Genomic DNA, 20,776 nt, shown 5'->3' on the forward strand with positions numbered 1-20,776 from the left:
AGTCAGAGGCATTTTGGAATATTCTACACTTGCCTGGATGACTGCAGCTCCTCCAGCACTGAAAAAAGACACCCAATGCCATCCAGGACAAAACAGCATGTTTGGTGGGCATCCACCATCTTAAACATTCACTCTGTCCACCACCAACACACAGTGGCAGCAGTGTGTGCCATCTACAAAATGCACTGCAGCAACTCAACAAGGCTCTTTTGACAGCACCTACCATACTTGCAACCTCTACCATCTCGAAGAACAAGGGCAGCAGATGGATGGGAACACTACCACCTCTAAGTCACGCACCATTCTGACTTGAAAGTATAATGACCCCAATGCAACACAAAGTCACCACTAGGTGGTGCACTGCTCGCACATGTGCAAATGCTGCATGTTCAAGTGAAATGTCACTGTCAGCGACAGTTCAGGCATCTACCAGTAAGAATGGGGCTGCTCAATTATTCAGTCAGGATACGCAAATAGCATTGTGTTAACATAAGACTTTATAGCTTTGTGATGAAGGTGAGAGTGCTACCAACTGTGGCACTGCTGACATCCTAATCATTAATAATTTATTGGGATGAATCAGATTTTGTTTATTTGTTAGAAGTTAAATAAAATGAGTGAGAAATAAATGCACAAAACAAGAAGAAAATACAGTTTTACTAAAGAACCCTGCGATTTTTGGCAGGAAAATTAACACTTTCAGCTCATGAGTGCGAATGCAGTTTGGTTTTATGAAGATGAACCAGATATCTGTGTAAAATTGCTGCAGTAGGACTCGCACCTGCAGTGCTCTGCTAACATCATGATTTATACCAAAATCAAATGCCTTATCCATTAGGCCACAAAGCCACTTTTGAATCACCTAATGGATAAGGCATCTTACTTCACACTTCACTGATAATATCCAATGACGTCATACACACATGCTCAAATTTCCACCCTGGGCACTTTGGAATGACGTCGGCAATCGCTCTGTGCATGCGCAAACCACTGCACATGCGCAGAGTGATCTTAGCAGCCATCTTTAATGTTAGCAGCCATCTCAGCAGCAGTGGCAACCCACACAGTGAAGTGTATTATAATTTCTTCATTACTGCTGGGTCAAAATTCTGGAACTCCCTAACAGCACTGTGGGTGTACCTATGCCACACAGACTACAGCAGGTCAAGTAGGTGGCTCATCCCAATCTTCTCATGCGCAATTAGGGATGGGCAATAAATTCTGGCCTTGCCAGCAATGCTCATATTCCATGACTGAATTTTTAAAAAACAATAAAACCAAAGAGTTCTTAAAGTATCATCATTTCCATTAAATAAAGGGCTCTTGAATTCACATCAGTGTTTTACTTAGTGCTGTTATTAAAACACCAATGAAAAAAAGAAATGGTTGTGTTCTGCAGGATTTATTCTTTCATGGAGAGCCAATATCAAAGGCCATATGTGAAATGAGAAAGATTGCAGATTGACAAGGAGCTTTATTTTATGTGAGTTCCAATTTAATGGAACATGTCACCTTCATCCAATGACTTAGTAAAGAGGTTTTTTGGCAAAAGCTGCTCCTTTCTCCTCTAATTTTTTTCTATTACACTGACCTGAAATTGGTCCATGAAGTGTGAGAGTGATAGTGTAGCTACTTCATAAATACAGGAAGAAATTAGCTGCCCAATCTTTTCTGTTCCCATTGATTGCCAAAACATATATTTCTTTCACTTGCTGTATTAGTCTGCATATTCTAGATTTGGGCAAACATCCTCACTTTGTTTGTTCTATTCCTTTGCATTTTGTATGCATCACCTTAATACAACATACGTATACCCTATAGAATATGGTTTAACAATCAATAAAGTTGCTATCAAAAATATATATTTGGGTGAGGATAAAATTTTCTTAAGTTTTATGGGTATGGTTGTGTAAATATTTCAATAACTCCGCAACAACTCCATAAGGAATTTCTGCTAAATTATGAGATGTCTTCATGCTAATTCAACATATATGGGAAGGGTAGCAGTCGTCTCATAAACAAAATCTCAGGAAATTATGTGGGAGACAACTCCAGCCTCATGGGGGGAAGTGAATGCGGTTTACAGATAGAACTGGATAACAAAAGTGTACCAGATGAATTATGAACTGATTATATTCAGCTAGAATTCCTCAAGGCTACATTAACACTGCCACATTACTGTACTTGATCAAAAAGCTTAATAGAATCATATAAATCATACATTAAATATTCAGCCTGTAGTTTTTTTGTTTTAACATTAAGAATCCAAATTACAAGATCCTTGTTAATGGAAATAAAAGTTAGAAGAGATGTAAAACATGCTGACAATTCATTATCACATCAAGAGAATATCCACTCCTTTTAGTAGAGAACTGGTGTAATCCAAATGTAAGTGGCCGGAATTTGAGGCCTTATTCAGATACACCAGAGTTTTGCATGCAATCATACATTGATAAACAAAGTTTCCAAAAAGTTCTCACAGCATGACATATTGCACATCAAAGACAAGTTTGACACTGTATTTAACAGCTTGTAAAGACATGGTTTTTGAAAATATATAAGGTGGTGCTCAGCCCATATCAACTACGGCATTTTTTTCTAGCGCATCTGTCATCTTAACTGAAAAACAAAACTGAATAAACACATTTTATTCCTGTTAATCTGTTAATTGTGTACTCAGAATGTTTATATTTACTTGTAATTTGACTTAGTTGCTAGTAAATGTCTTGATTTCACTGCAATTGATCAAGTAACATTAAAACTTCCTTACTGAATAAAGACAAATGCCAACTACTCCAAGCCAGATTCTTTAATTTTGCTGCATTATTCTCAACAAAATTTGTACTGAATTCAAGAGAGAATCCTGGAAACGCACAATTTATTTTTCAATAATCTGGATGCTACATCAATCAACCTAAAATATATATTTATTGATCAATGCAAACACACGCAAAATACAAAGATATTTTCTCATTTGTTAAATTCTTTCATCTGCATTTTAACACAAATTAAACCACAATGTATATTAATTCATCTCAGTATTATTTAGAGTATTAGGTATGTCCATGTTTTCTTCATGGGTTTATCTACCTAGAGCAATAATTTTCGCACAAAATAGTTTAGAAAGTACACAACTTTCTGGAACTGAAATATATATTACATTTTTAATGCAACAAATGCCCTTGACATATAGCACAAAACACTCCATATGGTAGGAAATTAAGTTGATAGACGGAAAAAAAGAGGGATATCTGGAGGTTCCTGTGGATCATAAACACCAACATGGGTCTGTTGGATGAATCTGCTTCTCAGATATAAATACTTTGTAATGGACCCTTAAGTCAATGAACAACCTTTTCTGTTATAGTACTATTATAAAGTTTTAAGGTGATCGCTAGAATGGATTTCAACATACAGATCTCATGGTAGCAAGGATAATGTTAAGTTGGCACAGGCAGATACTTATTAAAAACTGAAAAACCCCATAAGGAATGTACAAAAATTCTAGAATATAAAAATTGGCAATTCTAAAGTATCATTTATATTAGGCTACCTGTTACTTCAAATAGCAACAACTTATGTGATCAATATTTTCAGTGATGTGGTCTTCTAAAGATGCCTGTCACAATTTTCATTTACATTTTTAAATATGTTGGCCAGAGGATGGCAATATTTTAAAGTAAACATTGCAGAATTTATTTGAATGTTTATTTCAGCTATATTAGTGCAATACTTCATTGTTCCATATTGCTCAAGGCAACAAAATTGTCCAACCAGGACATTAATTAGATTACACACTTATACATAAAATACACTAATGATCTCTTAAAAATCTTGCAATATTACATATATATAAGTTTATATGAGAAGCTTGTGTCATGCATGCTAGTCCCAGTTATATTGGGTATCAGACATTAAAGGGACTGCTAGAGGCCACTCATGTAAAGATCACTTTCAAAATATATTTTTGTGGAGCCAGAAGGAATATTCCTGCCCGTTCACAGCCAATTCTTCCTTTCCTTTCTGGATACACTCTCCCCTCTTCCTAACAGTCAGCTTCATGCAAATGTCGGTCGATTTTCTGTCATTCAAAAGAAGCAACCTGTGTTTGGCACCTGCAGCTCATCAGTAAAATCAACCTGAAAAAGGACTTGCTTTGCACTGACATTATAAATCCGCCTCCCAAATCTATCTCACAATCTCAGAATAAATTCTCTTCAGTAAAAATTACTCAATATACAAATAATGTTACTTACCAGCTCACTGCCAGCTCATGTACTTTCAGAGTTTTTGTCATTTTGCATCCACCTGATCTAAGCAAATTACTGGGAGATCCTTTCATCTGAGCAAGGTACGGGTTCACTCTTGTGTCTATTGGAAATTCAGAATCCTAGCAACAAAAAGGGAATAAATTAATTTTCTGGCTTTCTAGGACCATTGGGTAAATGTATCCAATTATTTATTTAATCCTTAAAGAAAATAGAAGTTAGAAGTAATTGCTAAAAATTGTCATATTAATGGTTAACTTCGAATAGTATACTAAACATGACTAAAATCAATATTTTCACTATTCTTTATGGCTACAAATGTACATAGAATTTTATTGAATGCAATCCTGAGGACCACCAGCTCACTTTTGCACTTTCATTTACAAATTACCATATCAATTTGGGTCGCCAAGTACACTGCTAACTTAGTTCAAAGGCTCCACTGTTGATTTTTAGCATGTTAACTTGTATCAATGTCAAGGAAGATGACTGGCCATAAAAAACTGACTGGCCATTCTTCATACAGTCCTTCACAAAGACAAACAAAATGAATTTTATTCACCCACTTAGTATTTCACCACAGCTCTAGAATCGTTCCTGTTTTCAATTCTACTGAAATTCAATTTCTCCAGAATGCTTTCATCCAACACCTATAATCTTTGAGGTGAAGCAGTCTAAATAAACTAAATTACAACACAGCCTGAACACAGAAAAAACTCAAGATGGGTAAATGGATTTCTATGATCCCACATTTTAAAATTTGTGCATGTTTAATTTTACATAAAAATACAATTTGCTCCTTCTCCTATGACATAACCCTCCTTAAACTCATTTTGTCTAATGTCATCCTTCAACATGCAAGACTTAGGATGGAGAAATACAACTTGCACTGAAAACAAATGAAAAATAGCTACAGCAGACAATGCATATGCCTTATGATGTTAGTGAGAGGTACTTGCGAAATTGATGCATGTGACTAATTTGAATAGGTTTTGCAAACTGACAGGATACACGCCATCCACATTATTCTATCTTAATATGCACAATCTCTCAACTGGACACAGAACTCACATACTCCCCTTCTTACAGGAGAAGCTGGCACACACTTCAAGGCAGCAGTCTTGCGCAGGATGAGGGTCACCATCAATTCAAAATCTTTCCCGATTAGAAAAGGTAGTTATGGATAGTTTAGGTAGGTATAAGAAGCATTGGCCAAAGTTTTACTGGCCCCTGGAAGGCAGGCTGTGAGGCAAGGGGGCCGGTAAAATCATGGGGAGCCGTATTGGATCAACTTTACGACCCAGTGCCACCATCTGGGCATTTTACCGACAGCTGGATCAGAGGTGGAGAAGCTACCTGCTTGAAGGAGGCGAGCAGCCAATTTCCATAATTAAATACTAAGATAAAAGCAAAAAACTGCGGATGCTGGAAATCGAAAACAAAAACAAAAATATCTGGAAAAACTCATCAGGTCTGGCAGCATCTGTGGAAAGGAGCCCAGTTAACGTTTCGAGTCCGCATGACTCTTCAACAGAACTCTGATGAAGAGTCATGCGGACTCGAAACGTTAACTGGGCTCCTTTCCACAGATGCTGCCAGACCTGCTGAGTTTTTCCAGGTATTTTTGTTTTTGTTTTCCATAATTAAATGCCCATTTAGGGATATTTTACAACATCATCGGCATTTTCGACCGAGAGCAGGATGACCCCTCCCCCACAATGACCCCTCCAACCCCGCATTTGTGGCCTCCCAGTGCCAGCCCAAGGGGGTGGTGGTTTTATGCAATAAAGAGGTGCCACAGGTGGGGAAGCTCTTGTGGTCCCCACAATTTCCCTGAAGCTTCCCCTTCTCCACTGGGCCCCATTATTTTTATTTCTTTAATCGATTACCTCCTGGTCTTCTGCACTCTTCAGCAGCAACCGCCTCTCCTGCTGGAGCTTCTGATGATTTAGAGCTACTAGCCCTCTGATTGGTCAAGCATCATCAGGAGCCTGCCCAACATCCTTTATTGGATGGTGGGTCCACATGTGGCCAATTAGGGGGCCGGCAAGTGGATGCTCGAAAACTGCTTTTCGCACTGACATCAGGTCCCAACTTCCCTTTTAAAATTCAGCCCACTGTGACTGGGCTGGATGATAAATTCCACAAGATGGTTAGTAATCTTTAGTAAAAACAGAAAGTTCTGGAAAATCTCAGCAGGTTTGGCAACATCTATGGAGAGAGAAACAGGTTTAATGGGCGAAATCAACCCGGATTTGCACAAAGTGCGGTAGTGGATGGGAAAAAGGACGTTTTACCCGCCGGCTGCAATGGAGGCTTTTCACACCGTATGGTCCCAATCCCGCCTCATTAATCATGCACTCGTGGGAAACACACCATTTCGATGGTGGGCGGGCTCTCATTGGCCCACCATGCCATCACCTCACTGATTCATCATGCCAGGCGCCATATTTAAGGTGCAGCCGTGCGAACACCTCTCAGTGTTGCCAGCCCAGGACTGCTGCAAAAAAGACATGGCCCCAAAAGCCAAGAATACTACAGCTACCCCCGGTTTAATGACACGTCTCTTGGGCGCCTTTTGGGTGCCGAGGGAGCCCGCCGTGATGTCCTCTACCCCCGCTCTGGCCGCAGGAAGGGCAGCAACATCACCAATCCAGCATGGGAGGTGGTGGCAGCGGCGGTCAGCGCCAACACCCTGCAAAGGAAAACAACCGCCCAGTGCCAAAACAGGATGAATGATCTCCTCTATTCTTCAAGGGTAAGTCACTCTTCTTGTCAGATTCAACTCACACACTCATAAACCCATCACACACCAAGAGGGATCTCACTCACTGCTAGTTCAAGGGACACCGCCATTCACTCACTCACACGCGCCTTCACTGTCCATGGGACCACTCACCACTCACACATGCCAGGCATACTTATCATCTGGTCTGGCAGGCATCCTGCTTACACTCTCTCCATCTATATTCATGCAGAACAAGCTGGCACACAACAAAAGGGAGAGGTTGCAGACTGGTGGAGGGATTCCAGAAATCAAGGCCCTCACAGACTTTGAAAAGAGTCATCTAGCTGGCTGGCAAGGATCTGGACCATTCCTGTGCTGATGGTGAGGTCGGCGGTGCTCTACCAAGTTAGGATCCAGTAGTGCCACATACATCAGACAACCATGCTGTGACTGAAGTGTCCTGTTTCGCAGGCCACTGCCATGCACTAATTACTTCTCCTTGCCTTCTGGGAAACAGCTGACGGAGTCCATGACCCGGGGCCTCTAATCAAGCATGGAAGAGACCTCTGAAGAGGAATCTGAAGGCACCTTCATTGAAGATCCATCACAGCACTCACCCACACCCTCCACCAGTGCAGAGACACACACCTTGATGGGACCTAGCTTTAGAGTAGCCTCTGGATCACAATCTGGTGAGCACATCGCACTGTGGGCCACAGCAGACAGCAGCAGGGACTTCCCAGGTTGCCGGCACTCAGAGGACTGCTGGAGGCCAAAAATTTGCTGAGTCCGAGTCAGATGATGTGCCTTTGTGCTCGGTCATGTCTCAGTTGCTGGAGCTGCAAAGGCAAGCTAGGGAACATCGGGAAGGGATATCCACTGTACTCCGCAGATTGCAAGGCACAATGGAGAGGTCCATCCGCCTTAAGGCTGAGGTGACAGCGTCGGCATGCCAACACACCAAGGTCAACACTGGTAGGATGGTGGCCACCATGGAGACCTTGGACCAGGACATCGGTCCTGCACTGCTGCGTGGGCTGAACTCCGTCGCTGACACCATAGTTGGCCTCCAACAGAGTGTACGCAAGAGGGGTTGTGGGCAGCTTGATCTTACTCCAGCTACTCCTTCTCCTCAAGGAGTCAGCCAGGGGCCCTTGGGCACCCATGGGGAGGAGGATCAGCAGGTGCACACCCCAGGTCCATCCACCCAGGTGACTCCAGAAGTGTCCAGCCCATACAAATCTCCTCTTCCTGTGACCTCAGCAGCTCCAGCTCCACAGACCAAGGAGGGTGTCACTGCCACACAGCAGGACCCTGAAAGCAGGAGGGGCCCTCCAGGTCTCGGCCCTCCAGAGGACACCCGCCAAGGTCATCACAGACAGGGCATAGCAGTCAGCAGGCTGCCTCCACGTCCAAAGTGGATGTCGGGGGAGCACTAAGATGTAGAAGATGTAGTTGCATAGCCTGGGCACTGGTGGTAATTACTTGCACATAATGTTCACTATTGTCAATAAACTCTCAAGAATATCTCCCTGCCTTTGACTCCTTGTTCTGATGAGCAGTGTACATGTCACTCAGATGTGAAACCTTGGTTCCTGCACAAGATAATGGCAGGTGTCTCAGTCCAGGGACTCTTCCCTGTGCTTTGTGCAGCCCTCAGACCAAAGTGGTCCAGCCTCACACTCACTGGACACGTTACTGATGCCTGCACCTCGATGGTGTTTCTCATTGCTGTCAGAATGTCGTGGGCAGGCATCACAGAATTCCATCATTCTCTCTCTGTGCTCTCAGCACCTTTAAGGTGGGGCTGGCCCCCATCTCGTCAGCATCTGTGACCGGTGACACTATGCTCCTGAAGGGATCAGGTGCTGAAGGCTGACAAAGAATCAGGTGCATTTAAAGATTCACGGCTGTGGCTCCATGATATGACCCTGATCACAGAGGGCAAGCAAGCTGTCCATGTCCAGACGGGAGTCAGACATTCACAGAGGCTATGTGAAAATCTATGGAGTGTCCTCACTGCATGTCATCATCATCATCCTCCTGGAATCGAGTGACTATTAGACCATGTCTCCATAACAGGAGCCTTATCACTGAGGGTGTGTGCGCTGTCATCTGCTAGACTGGAGTCAAACGTTCACAGATGTAATGTGAGGATCTATGGTGTCTCCTCGCTGCATGTCATCATCATCCTCCACAAATCTAGCAGCTACGAGGGCCTCCCGAGTGCGCATGCCTTGTCTGGCCAGTGTGATGGCCTCATCGCCATCATTGTTGCCTTCGAGGACCTCATCAATCTCATCCCCGTCGATGTCTTCCTCATTGGAAGAGACGTCCAACTCCTCCATCTTCTCCTCAGCCAGCCCATCTCTTTGCTGCGGCACCAGGTTGTAAAGGGTGCAGCAGGGAATGACGAGGCATGACACCCTCTGTGGACAATATTTCAGGACTCCACCAGGCCAGCCCAGGCACTGGAACCTCATTTTCAGCACCTCGATGGTTTGCTCCACAAAGGTGCGAGTTGCAGCATGAGCCTCCTTATACCTTTGTTCTGCTGCAGTTTGAGGCTGTCACACAGGTGTCATCAGCCACATCCTCTGGGGGTAGCCCTTATCCTGAGGAGCCATCCCTGCAGCCTCTATGGACCCTGGGAGACATCAGGGATCTGAGACCAACTGAGAATGTAAGAATCGTGGACACTCCCTGGAAACTGTGTGCAGACCTTCAGGACACGTTTGTGGTAGTCACACACAAGCTGAACATTCAGCGAATGGAAGCCCTTGTGGCTGACATGGTTGGCCACTTGTTGTGACGGAGATCTGAGTGCCACGTGAGTGCAGTCGATGGCACCCTGCATGTGAGAAACCTGAGATTTGGGCAAAGCCCAGCAGTCTTGCATCCTGGCTCTCCTGGTGCTGGGCGAAATGCAAAGTTGTGTGCCTTCACGAAGATGGCATCCGTGACCCCATAGATGTATTTATGAGTGGAGGTTGTGATATCCCACTGAGGTAACCTGTGGAGGACAGAATGGAGCCACTGGCGTAAAAATTGAGCTTTCATGGCCACGGGCAGTGGATGCCCTCCATGTCCATGTGGTGCCAATAGCTACAGCAGGTGGCAGATGTGACCAACCAGTTCTCTGGACATATAAATACTTGGTGAGTGTTGTTGGAGCTGGTGAGTAGAAAGTGTGGACAAGGAGAACCCTATTGGGTTCTGGGAGGGAGGGGAAGGGGTGAGGGCAGAAGTGCTGGAAATGGGTCAGGCACGGGTGAGGCCCCTGTCAACGGCAGTGGGGGAATCCTTCAGGAAAAGGGAAGGCATGTTGGAGGTGCCGTTGTGGAAACTAGCGTCATCAGAATAGATAAGACAGAGATGGAAAATCTTCATAACTATGACAATCTTAACCCCTTTTTCTCATCACAATGAACTCTCCGGGAGTTAAGTTGGACAGTCCTTGAAAGTGTTTCCAGATCAGCTCTGAGATGCCTGTTAATTTGCACAATTGCCTCGTGCAGACAGCACACAAAGGGTTCTCGAGTGGCTGCAAAACTCAGCAAGGGCCCAAGTTCAGGCAGGGCTAGCACCAGTTAAAGGCAGCATGCACTACTTAAACCTAGCATGCAGCTGTTAAAGGGGAAGTGCATTCTCGCTGGTGAAGACACAGGAAATGTTTCTGAAACAGAACCTGAGCAGGCGAAAGAGTGAATTATGATGCAACGGGGAAAGGCATGTTCCAAAGTTCTCTGACGCTGCACTGGACACTAGTGAGGGTGGGGGGGTGGGGGGGCCGTGGGGTGCATGGGTAGTAGAGGTGCCAGCTCAATGGAGGTCAAGATCACACACAAAGTTCTGCTGCAAAGGACTCAGATGAGTGCTTTTTTTATTATTCATTGATAGAATGTGGGTGTCACTGGCTAGGCCAGCATTTATTGCACGTCCCTAATTGCCATTCAGAAGGTGGTGGTGAGCTGCCTTCTTGAAACACTGCAGTCCATGTGGCGTAGGAGCACCCACAGTGCTGTTAAGGACAGAGTTCCAGGATTTTGACCCAGCGACAGTGAAGGAACGCAATATAGTTCCAAGTCAGAATGGTGTATGGCTTGAAGGGGAACTTGAACGTGGTGGTGTTCCCACCTCCTTCTAGATGTTAGAAGCTGTGGGTTTGGAAGGTGCTGTCAAAGAAGCCTTGGTGAGTTGTTGCAGTGCATCTTGTAAATGGTACACACTACTGACACTATTCATCGGTGGTGGAGGGATTGGCTGATTAAGGTGGTGGATGGGGTGCCAATCAAGTGGGCTGCTTTGCCCTGGATGGTGTTGAGCTTTATGAGTGTTGTTGGAGCTGCACTCATCCAGGCAAGTGGACAGTATTCCATCACACTCCTGACTTGTGCCTTCTGGATGGTGGGCAGGCTTTGAGGAGTCAGGAAGAGAGTTACTCTCCGCAGAATTTCTATCCTCTGATCTGCTCCTGTAGCCACAGTATTTATATGGCTGGTCCAATTGAGTTTCTAGTCAATGGTAACTCCCAGCATGTTGATATGGGGGATTCAGGAATGGTAATGTCATTGAATGTCAAGGGGAGATGGTTAGATTCTCTCTTGTTGGAGATGGTCATTGCTTGGCACTTGTGTGGCATAAGTGTTACTTGTCACTTATCAGCCCAAATCTGAATATTGTCCAGGTCTTGCTGCATATGGACACAGATTGCTTCAGTATCTGAGGATTCATGAATGGTGCTGAACATTGTGCAATCATCTGTGAACATCTCCATTTCTGACCTTATGATGGAGCGAAGGTCATTGATGAAGCAGCTGACCTAGGACACTACCCTGAGGAACGCCTGCAGCAATGTTGCAGGACTGAGATGATTGACCTCCAACAACCACAACCATCTTCCTTTGTTCTAGTATGACTCCAACCAGTGGAAAGTCTTCCCCCCGGATTCCCATTGGCTTCAATTTTGTGACGGCTCCTTGATGCTGCACTCGGTCAAATGCTGCCTCGATATCAAGGGCAATCACTCTCTCCTCACTTCGGGAGTTCAGGTCTTTTGTCCATGTTTGAGCCAAGGCTGTAATGAGGTCAGGAGCTGAGTGGCCCTGGCGGCCCTGCCAAACTGAGAGTCAGTGAACAGGTTATTGCTGAGTATGTGCCACGTGATAGCACTGTTGACAACACTTTCCATCACTTTGCTGATGATTGAGAGTAAACTTATGGGGTGGTAATTGGCCAGGTTGGATTTGTCCTGCTTTTTGTGGACAGGACATACCTGGGCAATTTTCCACATTGCTGGGTAGATGCCAGTGTTGTGGTTGTATTGGAACAGCTTGGCTAGAGGCACAGACAATTCCAGAGCACAAGTCTTCAGTAGCCTTTGCCTTTAACTTTTCTTGATATCACATGGAGTGAATCGAATTGGTAGGTGGAAATCAGCAGGAGGTTTCCTTGCCTTGTTTGGCCTGATGCCATGAAACTTCATGGGATCCAGAGTCAATGTTGAGGACTCGCAGGGCAACTCCCTCCTGACTGTATACCACTGTGCCACCACCTCTGATGGTGGTGGTAGTGTCTGGGACATTGTCAGTAAGGTGTGATTCCGTGAGTATGACCGTGTCAGGCTGTTTCATGACTAGCCTGTGGGACAGCTCCCCCCAATTTTGGCACAAGCCCCCAGATGTTAGTAAGGGTCGACAGGCTGGGTGTGCCGTTGTCATTTCTGGTGCCTAGGTCAATGCCAGGTGCTCCATCCAGTTTCATTACTTTTAGGCTTTGTAGCAGTTTGATACAACTGAGTGGCTTGCTAGCCAATTTCAGTGGGCATTTAAGAGTCACATGTGGACCAGACCAGATAAGGATGGCAGATTTCATCTCCTAAAGGGCATTAGTGAACCACTGACGAGTTTTTACAACAATCAACAAATGCTTTCATAGTCACCATTAGACTAGCTTTTAATTTCAGATTTATTATTTGAATTTGAATTCCACCTGCTGCTGTGGTAGGATTTGAACCTGTGTCCCCAGGGAATTATCCTGGGCCTCTGGATTAGTAGTCCAGTGTCATTACCATTTTGCCACCACTTCCCCTGAAAAAAGGCTGATCGATATACACAATAAAATGCTTGGTGCATTGGTATGCCTGCCAGCTAGCCCAATGAGAAATGTCAAGGAGAATGGAGGAGACTGGGGTGTCTACTTGACACAGGGCTTTGTGCTTGGAGCCCATTCTTCCTAGCATGGAAGTGGTGGCTAACTCCATTAGCATACTTGCGGGCCCAAACATGATGCAGGGGCTGATGGCCAATGACTCAGCTTCCATTGCAGCATAAGCAGAAGTCAACATCTAAGTGTTGCAGCGGAAGCTTAGTTTGCTGCAATTCAAGGCCAGCTTGGTGCCCCTGAAGCTCAGGCTGCTCTCATTGAAGCTCAGTTTGCTGTCACGTAAGCTCAGGCCACTTCCACCAATCAGATGGTGAAGTCCGCAACCGGGTTTTCTATGGCCACAGTTGCTCAAAGTCATCCTGCAAAGCCATCTGCAATCTCCTCTAGTGAAAGTCAGTAGCTTTCCACCAGCTACACTGCAGTCACTGGGGTAGCACTGCACAGGAACACTTGGCTAGGCAAAGGTGCATGGAAGACAGATGCTAAGGGAATGCAAAAAGGCAATTAGTTGATATCTGCATGCAGTATGACACAGTTTGATTTATAAATTTGTTTTGGAATGTTCATTTTGCGGAGGCTTTCATTCTTGCTAAGCAAACATTGTAATGGTCTGTAACAGGGAGCAGTAAGTTTGTGGGACTGTTGGCAAAAGGGGAGTTTGTTTCTTTTAATTCATTCATGCGGGCATTGCTGGCCAGGCCAGCATTTATTGCCCATCCCTAATTGCCCTTATTCAGCATCAACCACATTGCTGGTCTGAAGTCACATGTAGGCCAGAGCAGGTAAGGACAGCAGATTTCCTTCCCTAAAGGGCATTAATGAACCAGATGGGTTTTTACAACAATCAGCAGTGGTTTCATCAGACTTTTAATTCAAGATTTGTATTAAATTCAAATTCCACCATCTGCTGTGTCAGGTTTCAAACCTGGGTTTCTGGATTACTAAGATAAAAGCAAAAAACTGCGGATGCTGGAAATCCAAAACAAAAACAAAAATACCTGGAAAAACTCAGCAGGTCTGACAGCATCTGCGGAGAGGAACACAGTTAACGTTTTGAGTCCATATGACTCTTCAACAGAACTAAGAAAAAATAGAAAAGAGGTAAAATATAAGCTGGTTTAAGGGGGGGTGGGACAAGTAGAGCTGGATAGAGGGCCAGTAATAGGTGGAGATAACCAAAAGATGTCATAGACAAAAGGACAAAGAGGTGTTGAAGCTGGTGATGTTATCTAAGGAATGTGACAATAAAGGTACAGATAGCCCTCGTGAGGGTGGGGTGGGGGGAAGGGATTGAAATAGGCTAAAAGGCAAAGATAAAACAATGGATGGAAATACATTTAAAAATAATGGAAATAGGTGGGAAAAGAAAATTCTATCTAAATTATTGGAAAAAAGGGGGATCGGAAAGGGGGTGGGGATGGAGGAAAGAGTTCATGATCTAAAATTGTCGAACTCAATACTCAGTCCGGAAGGCTGTAAAGTGCCTAGTCGGAAGATGAGGTGCTGTTCCTCCAGTTTGCGTTGAGCTTCACTGGAACAATGCAGCAGGCCAAGGACGGACATGTGGGCATGAGAGCAGGGTGGAGTGTTGAAATGGCAAGCGACAGGGAGGTCTGGGTCATGCTTGCGGACACACTGAAGGTGTTCCGCAAAGCGGTCACCCAGTCTGCGTTTGGTCTCTCCAATGTAGAGGAAACCGCATTGGGAGCAGCGAATGCAGTATTCTACTGTTCTTCTATACTTCCTCCTCCTTTTCAGCTTGCCATTGTATAGCTGGTGGCAAAGGCTGTGCCTTATGATGGTGAAATTGTGCAGCATGTGGCAGAGCACCACAAATCTTGACACATGCTCTGTTGAGTGGTTGTTCAAAAGCAGATGACACAGCAGATTGTCACAGAATGAAGCTGCCATAACTGCTGCTAGAATACCAGGCATTGACCTGCATGATATACTGTGTATAGTGGCACACTAACTGGAAATTGAGGGAGTGGAATCCTTTTTAGTTATAGTACATCCAGAGCCGACATGAGGTGTCTGCAAAGCAGCAAGTGTGTAGTCAAAGCCACCTTGCATCATGGGAAAGCCTGCAAATTTTACAAAGCCATGTGCTACTCCCCTGCTTATCTCTGTCAATACAGAATGAAATGCATTCAGCTCTCTGTGAATTGAGAACCTCATTGACTTCACTTGTGCAGCACTGGATGACAGCTGGAAGATGTTGCAAATATTGACTGTTCCAGCTGAGGAGCCCAGTGCATATTAGTTCATGGCTGCAGTCATCTTTATAGCAACTAGCAATGCTATTCTTGCTCTGCTCTGATTTTTTTTTATTTCGAAAAATCTACTTTATTCATAAAATATCTGAAAGAACATTACAAAATATTTCTAAACGGCCATCACAAAAAGTACAATCATTTTCAACCTTTACACATGGATCACAAGGTGCTTCAATACAATCAATGAATATTACCATCATTTCAATATGGTCATTACAGACAGTCAGACAGTGCAATGGTATTGGAGTTATCGACACGTGTTGCACTCTACAGTGCTTTAATACCATTGTGATACATTTAGTATTCACTACATACATTTATTGTGAGTCGTACAGTTCGAGGGGTCTGTACCTTTCCTAGCTCCTCAGTGCACTATGGCAGAACGGTCTCAGGCAGCAACCTTTCCCCATTGTGCCTTTGCGGTGACTGCCCCAAGCTTTAGTGCATCCCTCAGCACGTAGTCCTGAACCTTGGAATGTGCCAGTCTGCAACACTCGGTCAAGGACAACTCTTTGCACTGGAAGACCAACAAGTTTCGGGCAGACCAAAGAGCGTCTTTTACCGGGTTGATGATCCTCCAGCTGCAGTTGATGTTTGTCTCGGTGTCTGTCCCTGGGAACAGTCTGTAGAGCACAGAGTCTTGTGTCACAGCACTGCTCGAGATGAACCTCGACAAAAACCACTGCATCTCTCTCCAGACCTTCTTTGCAAAGGCACATTCCACAAGGAGGTGAACAACGGTCTCTTCCCCACCACAGCCACCTCGAGGGCTACGTGCAGAGGGGCTAAGACTCCTGGCGTGTAGGAAGGATCTGACAGGGAGGGCCTTTCTCACCACCAGCCAAGCTACATCTTGGTGCTTGTTGGAAAGTTCTGGCAATGAGGCATTCTACCAAATGACTTTGACAGTCTGCTCAGGGAGCCATCCGACAGGATCCACCATCTCCTTTTCCCGCAGGGCCTTTAAGACATTATGTGTTGACCATTGCCTGATGGACTTGTGGTCAAAGGTGTTTCTCTGCATAAATTTTTCCACGAGGGACAGGTGGTACAGCATGGTCCAACTACTTGGAGCATTCCGCGGCAGCGTAGCCAGACCCATCCTTCTCAACCCCGGGGACAGATAGAACCTCAGCACGTAATGACACTTGGTGTTTGCGTACCGAGGGTCTACGCACAGCTTGATGCAGCTGCACACAAAGATGGCCATCAGGGTGAGGGCGATGTTGGGCACGTTTTTTCACCCTTTATCTAGAGGCTTGTACATTACGTCCCTGTGGACATGATCCATTTTCGGCATCCAGATAAGGCGAAAGATGGCTCAGGTGATCGCCATCGTGCGGGAGTGAGGAACGGGCCAGACCTGCGCCACATACAGCAACAGCGAGAGTGCCTCACACCTGATGACCAGGTTCTTACCCGCAATGGAGAGGGAGCGTCGCTCCCACATGCCCAGTTTTCTTTCCCCCATAGTCACTCGCTCCTTCCAGTTTCTAACGCATGCCCCAGTCCCTCCAAACCATATCCGCAGCACCTTCAGGCCGTCTGACCTGACGGTGAAGGGGACAAAGGATCTTGCTCTGCCATGATGTTGCAGTTGTGATTATTGCAGGTGCCAGGTTTTAGTTAGGACTTCCTTAGTAAATCACAGATGTCTACCACACCGCTCCTCACCAAGGTTCAGGTAGGGGAATAGCCCCCTGAACACCCTGGGCATATACAGTATCTTGCTGAGAGCACTTCTTCCCTTCCAGCAGCTTGTCCTGTTTTGTGTTGTCTAGAACATAAGAATGAGGAGCAGGAGTATGCCATTTCACCAATCAAGTCTGCTTAGCCATTCAATAATATCTTGGCTGATTTGACTGTGGCCTTAACTCTACTTTCCTGCCTGCCTTCCATGATCCTCTGTTCATTCTTCCTGCCACACTGTAGTCTACATGCACCCATGTATTGCAGAAAAGTAGTATGTGCCAATTCCTCAAAGTCAAGCGAAAGTCCTTCAGCACTCTGTTACCATCACTGTGGATCCTTGAAGGGGTTGCTCATGGTCTGCATTTACAGGTACTGATGGAGGCAAGGCTGTTGGTAAACTCTACGTTTTATTTAACAGAACACTATGTACAATATAGACTAAGCACGAGGCTCTACAGGACAATCTCTCTCCATGCTTTGTTGTTATGTGATCTTATATCACTGACGATATAGGCTATGGCCAGGTTTTCCGGCCCTGTTGTGGGCGGGACCTGCCGCGGGTGAGGCAGTGGCCCAGCCAGAAGTCTACTGACTTGCGGCAGGACCAAAAGATGCCGGCAGCGGGAGGGTGCGGAAAATACTGCCCTATTTATTTATATTTTAATATTAACCCTTTCTACTACATTTCTCCCAAGTCTCAGACTCCCATATATACTATTTACATTATCCTACATCTGCCCACCCTCACACCCCACAAAGTCTCTGTCTTGATCCTATTCTGAGATGTTCCCACGGTCTGGACGGGAAGAAGATACCATCAGCAGTTATTTTTGCTCTTGGCGATGGTTGTAGTTTATAGTCTGATTTGCACAATACACATCCTTTTTGTTCTCCAGGTTGCATCAGAGTTCCAGAATTTCATGATGAAGTTGCAACAGTTCATCAGTCTTGGTTTTTAATTCAGCATTCAGCAACTGTTCTGATTCATCAGCAATTCCTTTTCCTGTTCAAGGCATTTGTCACGATACTTAATAGAGACATCTGATACTTGAAGTTCCTCAAGTTTTTACTGAAGATCTGCCTTTGTTGAATTTGCTTCTACAAGTTTATCATTCAGACATTTCAAGTCCTTTCAAATGTTCTACTTCCTCTGACCAACACTCCAGTGTTCTCAACAGTTCTCGTTTTTTTATCAGCAAATTCATCTTTCGTGCATGAAAGTTGGTTCCCTACACTGATCAGTTTTTCTTTAGCAGGCCTTAATTCCTCACGTAGTTTTTGACATTTGTGTATTTCTGATACTAACTTTTTTTGGTCCTGGGCTAGTTGTTTTCCTTGCTCTGCTATTCACGGGAAATATTCTACCTGGTTTTCTCCAGGGCCTGAATTTTACCCTTGATGGGCGCGCGTGATCGGCGGACCCAGGAATGGAGGGGAAACGGGCCCCCGCCCACGATTGGCCACCGACCGCGATTTTTAAAAATTCATTCACGAGATGTGGACTTCGCTAGTTGGGCCAGCATTTATTGCCCATCCCTAGTTGCCCTTGAGAAGGTGGTGGTGAGCTGCCTTCTTGAACCACTGCAGTCCATTTTAGGCTGGCTAGCAAATTAAGGCCTGCCCAGCGTGAAACGTGTCTTCCCAATGGTTCGGAAGGGCAGGAACCTCATGGGTGCCAGATCCAATGGCGACCCAGCGGGCAGTTTGAAAACGGCAATGCAGCTCCCTGAAGGCTGCCAGGGAAGAACATATCTTCTGCTTGCTAAAGACCGAAGATATGGCCTCAACTGTGGCTGGAGATGCCAGGTGGGAGGGCAGGTCGGGTGGGCACTAGGCCCTCCTTTTTTCAGACGAGGGCCTTGTGGTCCTCCTGGAGGAGGTGGCTGTCAGGGTGGACACCCTTGTCCACAGAGATGGAAGGAGGAGGTCACCACACTTGACAAAAAAAGCTTGAGAGGAGGGGGCAGCACAGATCGGCAGCCATAATGTGCAACGCACAAGGGTGCAGTGTCGGAAAAGGTTCAACGACCAGCTGTGATCGGGAAGGGTGAGTACCGTGTTGGCATGGAACAGTGTGGTGAAGTGTTAAGGTCTGGCCATCCCCTTTTGGAGCTCAGGGATGTTAGAGTCTGAGTGCCAACTGTCAATGATGCCGGAACTGGCCAAGGGGGTGAGCCCTAGCTGCTTGGACTGAGTGCCTTGCAGCTCAAGGGCCAAGGCCTGGAAGTACCCTGCCAGTGTTCCTCAGATGGGGTTGGCCAGGCTGCAATGGTGTTGCAGGTAAAGAATGGACGTATCAATGCTCCTCTGTCCTTTCAGGAAAAGGCGAGCCATAACAACATTGAGAGGTCACGGACAGGTGGAGGCCCCACAAACCTCCTAATCCTTACAAGATTTGAGCAGGACGCTTTGGAGCTCAAGGGGCCTCGGTCAGCCAGTCATGGAGAGGCTGGGGTGTCAGACAAAGGTAAGAGTGCAGTGCATAGAGGTGAGAGTTTTGGATGGTGCAAACATTTTTGTGTAGTCTCTTCATTAATGGGAGCCTCAAAACTGGAGTCCCCATTGATCATTGAAAGACGATGGCACCATGATGCAGATCTCCATTGTCTCAGCAGAGTGCCTGGCATGCACAGTGACAGTGTGATGACTTTAACTGAAGACATGTCCTTGTTCTCCCTTAGATACGCCAGCACTCACTCATTCGCAGGGCCCCGAAGAGCCACCTATGACGCCAGAGAACCACCGGTTTCAGATGCACCTGCATCACACCCAACTCTCTGACCTAGGGACCAACACAGGTACCTGCACCTCAGTGGGTGTTAAATGTTCGGCTACAATGTCGGAGCACAGCGGTGAGGGCACTTCACACTCACTTGAGGAGCAGGCAGAAGCAGAGAGTGCTCAGGGTACCAGCAGTCAGAAAACTATTGGAGACCAGGACGATGCTGAGTCGAAGGTAGATGATGATCCTCTGGAGTAGTCCATTAGGCAGCAGATGCTGGCTGTCCAGTGGGATGTGCGGGAGGATCTGGTGGAGATCCATGAAGGTATGCATGCCATGGTCTCTGTTGTGGGGGAGTCCATGTGAAACATTAGCACTGCATTGACCCTCATGGCTGAGCGCATTGCCTCTGCCATTAGAGAGTGGCAACTCTCATGAAGAGGCAGCTCCAGGGACAGAATCAGGGGTTCCTGGGGTTGTGCTCAGACCTGCAAGCCCTCACACAGGCAATGACCTCAGGTAGTCAGTGCCAGTGTGGGAGATGGACGAGGCACCCAGTATCCCAGCTAGGTGCCCGTCCATCAATGGCAAGCAGGGAGGTCCAGGTTGACCTCACATTAGTGCACAAGCTGCTTGTTATCTCTGCGGGTTCCTCTCAGGGCGCTCCGGATGAGGGCAGCAGCTCCTCTGCCCCTCTGCCAGTGACCATGGCATTTGATGAGGCTGTGATGACTGGGGAGATGCCAGCCGTGGCACTGGCCGTTCCCTCCCAGGCAAGACCAACACAGGCTCCACTGGCCAAGGAACGACTGCCAAGGACATCAAGGTCAACAAGACACCAGAGTCAGCAGGTTGTCTCCAATGCTGCTGCCAGCGAGGGGGGTGGGGGGGCACCAAGATGTAGCAATCCTAAACGTAAGTTTAT

At 45.9% G+C, this 20,776-nt stretch overlaps 1 protein-coding gene across 1 annotated transcript in view; it reads right to left on the bottom strand.

Annotated features, from left to right (window-relative positions):
- Nucleotides 1-20,776, bottom strand: part of spag16 (sperm associated antigen 16) — a 1,278,115-nt gene that overhangs the window by 1,022,517 nt on the left and 234,822 nt on the right. Inside the window, exon 10 of the mRNA XM_078551570.1 lies at nucleotides 4,257-4,390. Coding sequence (XP_078407696.1) covers nucleotides 4,257-4,390 — 134 coding nt within the window. The remainder of the gene's footprint in view (nucleotides 1-4,256; nucleotides 4,391-20,776) is intronic.

The sequence above is a fragment of the Cetorhinus maximus genome, chromosome 11 (genome assembly GCF_964194155.1).
Source record: "Cetorhinus maximus chromosome 11, sCetMax3.hap1.1, whole genome shotgun sequence".
Classification (NCBI taxonomy): domain Eukaryota; kingdom Metazoa; phylum Chordata; class Chondrichthyes; order Lamniformes; family Cetorhinidae; genus Cetorhinus; species Cetorhinus maximus.